The following is an 8,221-nucleotide window of genomic DNA, read 5'->3' as shown; positions in this document are numbered from 1 at the left end:
AAATATAAAATTTCAAAAAATGAAAAAATCGAGAAAAAAGAAAAAACTAAAAAAAAGTTTTTGCTTTAAGTAACAGCTTTGTCTGCTTTGTGCTTTTTCTGGACTTTTGACTTTTCTAGTTTTGATGTGCTTTTGCTTAGATATTAGGTACTGAATTGAACTTTTAGGACTCCTCAGGTCAGATATCAGTTCCATCAGTCACTACAATCAAGCTTGCTTTATCGATTTTTGATACTGGTCTTAGACCCTGCCAGGACAATGACTTCGCAAAACCTTTTAGCCTGAACCAATTTAATATTAATAATAATGGATTTTTTTTTTCTCAAGCTTGCTCATTATGGATGAAGTTGATGAGTGGTTCTTTGACTCAATTCAGAGGTAAGTAGATATCTAATGGCACTTTTCTTTTTACTGATGCTTTGTTAACCTTAGATCTTCCAATATCCTTCCGGGCGGGAATCGAACCCGCGGCCTAGCGCTTACAAGGCAGACGCACTACCAACTAAGCTAACTAGGCTGGCAATTAATAATGGAAATAGCCAGCCTAGTTAGCTTGGTTGGTAGCACGTCTGCCTTGTAAGCGCTAGGCCGCGGATTCGGTTCCCGCCCGGGGCGGATTTTTAATCCTGATGGGATAATGTTCGTTCTCGGAACGGCTGGCTCTCTCCTATCCTGTCTTCTTTCTCTCTCCGATTTCGGGACGATAAGACTTTAACAGTTCCCTATACTTAAGCCTCTAGGTGGGCTTTTTGTGTGTGGTGCTGAGCTATACATATCCATACATTTAATACTAGAACTTTCAGACCACCAGGACTGTGATAAGAAACGATATTTTCAGTTAAATCTAAGTAGTAGTATAAACGATGCAAATTAATTAAAGGTGTAGGTATTGAGAAATTTATCTAGGTGAAATAATCGGGGAACGATGTTTTTGACAAGCATTTAAATATGCTTAACACAATTAAAATTCCTTTTTTTTTTTATCCTTCCACCAGGGATTCCGTAGAGGTCCTAAAGTCCTTGCTCTTGAGCTTAGTCACTCGTCAAAAGAAGTGCAAACTTTAACCTGTTGAATAGCAATAGTGGAATTGGTACCTACTGTTCATACGCCATACACAGGAAACCCAATTTTAAATTCTAGTCTGTACGTTGATCCAGCATTAAAATAAGGGATCCAAATGATAGTCCATCCATTACATCAGAAGACATGTATTGCAACTAATGCTCATGTTGTGAGGTACACTTAACGTATTCCTAAACTTTCATGTTCCCATAAACAACAACCCACATTTAAAGGAAGGAATTATTATTTTCAGAAATTGAAGGTAGGTACCTACTCAGGATATAACTCATCCTGCATACTTTGTTTCAGAATATCCCCAACATGCTTTCATGAATTCTTAAATGTTCCCATAAACAACAACCCACATTTAAAGGAAGGAATTATTATTTTCAGAAATTGAAGGTAGGTACCTACTCAGGATATAACTCATACTGCATACTATGTTTCAGAATATTCCCAACATGCTTTCATGAATTCTTAAACTAAAAAAGATACCAAAATTTCAGGTACAACAAGTTGCAGATGTTCACTCTGAATGAAAATGTCAACCACATTGATTTTTCATCCAATCCAAACAATATCTGTGTATCAAATGTTAACATAATGACTAAGAAATGCCAAATCCTGGAGTATGCATTGCCATCAAAATTTCTAGACATTGATGATTCCCAGTGCAGTTCTCACCATAACTTGAAAATTGTCTGTGGGACCTATGTGGATCAATTGATATTAGAAGTGAGTCTAAGTAATCCATGAGAATTAATTTTTTCCAAAGAGTGTGTTTGAAAGAGAAAGATTTTTTATCTTTGTTTCAATTTTTTGAGAAAAATCATTATGATTAATTAATTTTATATCAGATTTTTATCTCCTTATTTCAGTTGAAAGTTATTGTGTCTTCAAGTCAAGTTGTAACTTCAGAGAAAAATCAGTCATGTATCAATGTGTACTCTTTACCAAGAGATGACACAGGTGAGTGAGAGCTGTTCTATTAATTTGATTATCATTTTATTGTATTTCAAGTTTTTTTTTTTTTTTTTTTTTTTTTTTTTTTTTTTTTCTTTGGGGGGGGGAGGTTTTTTTTTTTATTTTTTTTTTTTTTTTTTTATTTTATTTCAAGTTTTTTTTTTTTTTTTTTTTTTTTTCATTTAGATTTGATTGATTAAGTACATACTATGTTTGACTCTTATTTACACTTTGTCAAGGTAGGTAACTTCAAATCATTATGAATGGGACTTTGTTTCAGAATCTTGTATTGATATCTATTGATCCCCATTGCCCATTGCTTTGTCTTGAATCGTGAAAATAGGACTTAGTTCAGCTGCATTCTCAATAATTGGGACCTTTCCATTTCAGACAAAATAACCAAGTCAGAAAGTATCCCATATGAGACTGAAGAACCACACATTTCTTGTCATTCCCAATCGGAAAATCTCTGTTTAAGTCACTCAACAAATCATCCTATCTCATTGGTTGATTTGAATACTAAGGATGTCATACAGAAGATTAATGTAGACTGGCATAGTACTGTGGACAGCCATGTGAGAACAACATTTCTGAATAACAACACAGTGTGTGCGTGTATAGAACATAGTGGACTAGTACACCTGTATGATTTGAGATGTCCTTCTGAAGTGCTGTCTTCCAGTAGCAAAGGTAGGTATTTGCTTTTCTGTCTTCCAAATTTCTTCTTTTCAAAACTGGCCTGTTGGTATCTACTTTTGTATTTTTATACCTAACTGTAAGGCATGAATGTTCTGCCCTTGAGCCCCATGTTGAGCTCTGTTTTAGATCCTATTCAACTGTTTCTTCTATCTTCCTGGAGAACCCCTTCCCTCTCAGTATGAGTGGTTTTGTTTCCAATACGCTTTTACTTGTCTTCATTTCAGATAAATCCAAACCTCGTGGTGTTTGGACAATGTCGCTGCTCGAAAATTCCACCACACTCAACCTTTTATCTTCCAAAGCTCAAGTACAAATGTTGGATGTTCGAAACCTGAGTAAGCCAACGTTCCACACTCAACTTCACATCAAAAACAAACTATCCGGGCATCATCTTCCTCAGATAGAAACTTGCCCGCATGACCCTCGCCAATTCTCTGTGAGTGGATTTAATGAAAATGTGCACATCTACTCGAGAGACGAGGAAGCACTGTGCGATGAAGTGTTCACCCATGATGCTCACCCTTACCAGGAGCAATGTGATGATGACACTCGTGTCCTGTGTCATAGATGGATGCCGGCACCTTATGAAAGAATGCTTATGAGTAGTGCTGATAACTTCTCATTTACTTGTGTCCAGTTTAACAGTAAGTTATCCTCATCAGTCTTGCTATGAAAACGTTTCTCTCCGTTTAGCTCAATAGCATGCTCTATTCTAACTCTATTGGGCTTGTGAATGAAGTGGCAAACACTGCAAACCACTACACCACCAACCTCAGTAGTGTAGTAGGTGGGTAACGCGTTGGACTTTGATCTGATGATTCGGGGTCAACTCCAGAAGTTTAGTGTTCGTTCTAGTATTAAGATTGTCCTGAGTTTGATCTTTATCAGAAAAGATCAAACAAAAATACGAAGTTAGCCTAGGCTCCCACTTAGTTAACACAAGTGAGCGTAACTTGTTTAACATTAGTACACAGTTCAAAATATCCTACAGCGTGTAATTTATTATTTGTTGGTGTCAATATTGAATCTCGTACATTGTTTATTAATATAGGGTAGTACATTCAAATCGTAAGAGGCATGCTCACTTGCCTTATTTATTTAAATCAGGCCTAGGGCTAATAGTGGGTTTCACCGAACTTCTTTTTAGCCCCCAAGAGCCTGTTACATTAACAGCCCTGTTAAACCTATACCTACAAATCAAATAGAACGTAACAGGCCTTCTAAGGACTGATAAATTATTAGTGAAAACCGACATAAGCCTATGTATTTCTTACCTACATTTCTAGGTGTGTGGGTACGTATTTATTTAGGTTCATTTAAATTTCATCATTGGTCTATTCATTTATTCACGCTTTGTTCATGCGGTTCTAATGAATAGCACGTGAAGTGATAGTCTGAGAGTGATAACGAAATCTCCTCATGTTGACTTGGCAAATAATTCGTATGATCATTAGCAACGTGTTCATTATGTTGGGCTATAATCAATTTTCACACGATGTTAGGAACTTTAAATAAAAACTTTAGGTTTCATAGAACTGTAACTGCTAAGGTGTTATCATCCCGAAAGAATAGAATAGGTACCTATACCTTGTTTATCCTGCTGGACTGGAAAGTCCCTTTACCCCCGCAGTCTAACCAAGGAAGAGAGAATTAACACGGGATAGGAGAAAGTCAGCCGTTCCGAGAGCGAACCTTATCTGTTTAGGATAAAATCCGCCCCAGGCGGGAATCGAACCCGCGGCCTAGCGCTTACCAGGCAGACGAGCTACCTTGGTTGGACGCGCTATCTAGGCTGGCTGAGATTGAGAACATTATTATAAGAAATATCCGAAGACTCAAGAAAATTTCTTGGAGTTGATTACACCAATAAAAGAATGTACCTAATTGCTAATTATTGAAATGTGATCCAACATATTCCATTTATTCATACGTGTTGAACTGTTGAGTACTTTATAATAAAAGTTACGTTTGTTATATAAATCTTGGTGTGAGATTAATGAGAGCAAATGAATTCCAAGTGGGAGACTTACAATATTGCTGTGAATACAGGAGACTGACAATATTACAATGACGTGTTGCCAAAGGAAAGACCTCACACATTGAAATATGTAGGCTTTATCGATTTTTGATACTGGTCTTAGACCCTGCCAGGACAATGACTTCGCAAAACCTTTTAGCCTGAACCAATTTAATATTAATAATGATGGATTTTTTTTTTCAAGAGGTTTGACAGAGGGAACTGTAACTGCTATGGTCTTATCGTCCCGAAATCGAAGAGAGAAGGAAGACAGAATAGAAGAAAGTCAGCCGTTCCTTTGACACGTTTGGCAACGTAGCCTACTTTTTAGATGAATCCTTGCTGCCATATTCAAATGGATGAACCAAAAGATTTTCACCTGGCGAGAAACGAGAAATTGAATTTACTATAGGTATTTAGATTTACCTTAATTTTTTTGTCTGGCTGGAGAACCATGATTTTATAGGGAGTTCCAATTGTTCGCCCACGGGGCGAACATTAGGAACATGGATAAAGGTTTGATCCATTTATTCGCCCAAGCCTTTTAAATGTAGCGTAGACCCACAGGTGGGCCAATAAATGGTACGTTTTTTAGGTGGGCGAATAAATGGTACACTTACCCATTTATTCACGCTTTGTTCATGCGGTTCTAATGAATAGCACGTGAAGTGATAGTCTGAGAGTGATAACGAAATCTCCTCATGTTGACTAGGCAAATAATTCGTATGATCATTAGCAACGTGTTCATGATGTTGGGCTATAATGAATTTTCACACGATGTTAGGAACTTTAAATAAAAACTTGAACTTTAGATTAATTACTTTTTTTAGGTTTGATAGAACTGTAACTGCTAAGTTGTTATCATCCCGAAAGAATAGAATAGGTACCTATACCTTGTTTATCCTGCTGGGATAGGACTGGAAAGTCCCTTTACCCCCGCAGTCTAACCAAGGAAGAGAGAATTAACACGGGATAGGAGAAAGTCAGCCGTTCCGAGAGCGAACCTTATCTGTTTAGGATAAAATCCGCCCCAGGCGGGAATCGAACCCGCGGCCTAGCGCTTACCAGGCAGACGAGCTACCTTGGTTGGACGCGCTATCTAGGCTGGCTGAGATTGAGAACATTATTATAAGAAATATCCGAAGACTCAAGAAAATTTCTTGGAGTTGATTACACCAATAAAAGAATGTACCTAATTGCTAATTATTGAAATGTGATCCAACATATTCCATTTATTCATACGTGTTGAACTGTTGAGTACTTTATAATAAAAGTTACGTTTGTTATATAAATCTTGGTGTGAGATTAATGAGAGCAAATGAATTCCAAGTGGGAGACTTACAATATTGCTGTGAATACAGGAGACTGACAATATTACAATGACGTGTTGCCAAAGGAAAGACCTCACACAGCGTGCTGCTAGCTTTAAAAAAATAAAGTTATTGGAGTCAGAGAATAAAAGACAGCGCCGCAGGCGAAATTTTTTTCAAGAAAATTTAAGTACCTAGCTCCTTCAAGGTTGCATACTTTTTTTTACTGACCAAAGTCTTTTTCACGTTTTATAGGCTTTGAAATATTCCCAAAACTTTTTCATGAAGAGACAAAATTTCAGCGCCGCAGGCGAAATTTTTGAGAGATTATATGTTGCCCCTTCATGGTTGCATACTTTTTTTAATTTAAATCTTTCGTTGTCTTTTTTTAGGCTTTGAAAAATTCCCTGACTTTTTTCGATTTTTGGCATTTTTTCGTGAAATTCCCTGACTTTTCCCTGACTTTTCCAGTCTCCATGAAATTCCCTGACTTTTCCCGGTTTTCCAGTCTGGTAGACACCCTGGCAGAAAGTAAAAAAGTTAACCAGTTTTTCCATTGTCTTTAGAGGATTTTTCACTATAAAAAATATTATATGAGACTTCTACCCTCAAAAACCACGAATAAACTACCATTTGGGAGAATTTAAAAATCTAGTGATTTCTTTTCCTTGAATCTAGTGATTTTTAAAAATTTGGAGTGGAGACCCTGTTTTCTACTGGGAGTTTAGGGCCAAATCATGATTTTTTTTTCAAAAAAGCATTTTTAAAAAAAGCATTTTGGCTCAAATGTAAAATGGGTCAAAAAAAGCATTTAAAATGTAAAATGCAAAATGCTTTTTCAAAACCAATTTGAAATGTAAAATGTAAATGTACATTTTACATTTTGCATTTTACATTTTCCATTTTGCATTTTGTGGTTCGCACATCTCTGGTAGTAGTATAAACGATGCAAATTAATTAAAGGTGTAGGTATTGGAAAAATTGAAGATTGCAAAGGGCTAACTCTGATCATACCGAGTGTACGTAATATGTCAATGCCATTCATGTAAAACACCTACAAGTTACATAGTAACTGCCCAATCCTAATCACTATATTTATATTGGCGTGTTATCAGGGATTAATTTCGCTTGTGTTGAGCTGAATCAAATTTTCCCAGCACTTTTGATTCGAGCTTTTATCAGATCAGAAGACTGTTTTTATTTTAGAACGAGCTTTTTGTTTATTTAGTTCAAACTTGTGTGTTTGTCTGATTTTTACACAATAAATATTTTTCTACTTTTGTTTAACCATATTTGTTTGTCCTTTTTCTCCGTGTTTTGATAGTCATGTTATTTTCTTAGAGATTAGACCGTTTTAGTGATTGGCTTGTAATCTTTTTATCTCTATTTTTCGATGGTTTAAAAAAATCACGGTTCTTGACCGCGTATTTCATCACTATTTTTGTGTTTCCTCTAGAGAAAATTCGGGTATCTCTTCAACTTTTTTCGGGTTTTGCACCATTCTGCAGTTCTATTTAACTAATTTCTTATCGTTCTGTAGCTTTGTTGCGGCTCTTTTAAGTTGAATTATTCTTCACTGAAGTGCTATTTATTAATTATTAAATTATTGTGCTTTTCTGTTGGAAAATTTGCATTTTCTGTGCTGTAGCTTTGTTGCGGCTCTTTTAAGTTGAATTATTCTTCACTGAAGTGCTATTTATTAATTATTAAATTATTGTGCTTTTCTGTTGAATCTGTTGGAAAATTTGCATTTTCTGTAGTGGAATTTAATTAAAATATTTTGCGTTTTCTGTCGCTACTTAACGGGGCAGAATGCACCGGACGAAGGTACTAAGACAGTTGATGGAACACAATGTTGAACTGTGTTCTGTTCTACGGTGTATTCAGAGTGATGGTAGAGCTAGCAGTGAAATACTGTCACTGCCCAGTGACTTTGTTGACCGACATGTGGGACCTAGAGATGACCAGATTCAAGATATGCTGCAGTTTATTGGATTCAAGGTAATGTATGCCAGCATTGGGGCAGACTCCCATTGCTCCCATTTTATAAGAATTGCCATAAAAAAAAAAAAGATGGAAGCAATGGAGGAGTTGCAAATGGGTAAAAATTATAAATAAATGGTGGATTCCTATGTAAAAAGTTGGGAAAAATCCAAATCTGAGGTCAAA

General features: G+C 36.2%; 2 protein-coding genes across 2 annotated transcripts in view; both read left to right on the top strand.

The window, feature by feature from the left end:
- The first annotated feature begins 38 nt into the window (after nucleotides 1-38).
- LOC103521117 (WD repeat-containing protein 73-like) lies at nucleotides 39-4,263 on the top strand. Its single transcript, XM_008486225.3, has 6 exons — nucleotides 39-207; nucleotides 323-378; nucleotides 1,570-1,798; nucleotides 1,942-2,032; nucleotides 2,417-2,716; nucleotides 2,950-4,263. Exons 2-6 carry the CDS (start codon nucleotides 338-340, stop codon nucleotides 3,396-3,398), a joined length of 1,110 nt encoding a protein of 369 aa, XP_008484447.1. The 5' UTR covers nucleotides 39-207; nucleotides 323-337; the 3' UTR covers nucleotides 3,399-4,263.
- LOC103521114 (glycine dehydrogenase (decarboxylating), mitochondrial) overlaps nucleotides 646-8,221 on the top strand; it is a 29,961-nt gene continuing 22,385 nt past the window's right edge. The window contains exons 1-3 of the mRNA XM_026832037.1: nucleotides 646-880; nucleotides 7,016-7,420; nucleotides 7,813-8,053. Coding sequence (XP_026687838.1) covers nucleotides 7,865-8,053 — 189 coding nt within the window. The 5' untranslated portion in view covers nucleotides 646-880; nucleotides 7,016-7,420; nucleotides 7,813-7,864. The remainder of the gene's footprint in view (nucleotides 881-7,015; nucleotides 7,421-7,812; nucleotides 8,054-8,221) is intronic.

Source organism: Diaphorina citri, unplaced genomic scaffold (assembly GCF_000475195.1).
Source record: "Diaphorina citri unplaced genomic scaffold, Diaci psyllid genome assembly version 1.1 scaffold73, whole genome shotgun sequence".
NCBI lineage: Eukaryota > Metazoa > Arthropoda > Insecta > Hemiptera > Psyllidae > Diaphorina > Diaphorina citri.
The sequence above is the reverse complement of the archived record's forward strand: the minus strand, read 5'-3'. Positions and strand labels throughout refer to the sequence as shown.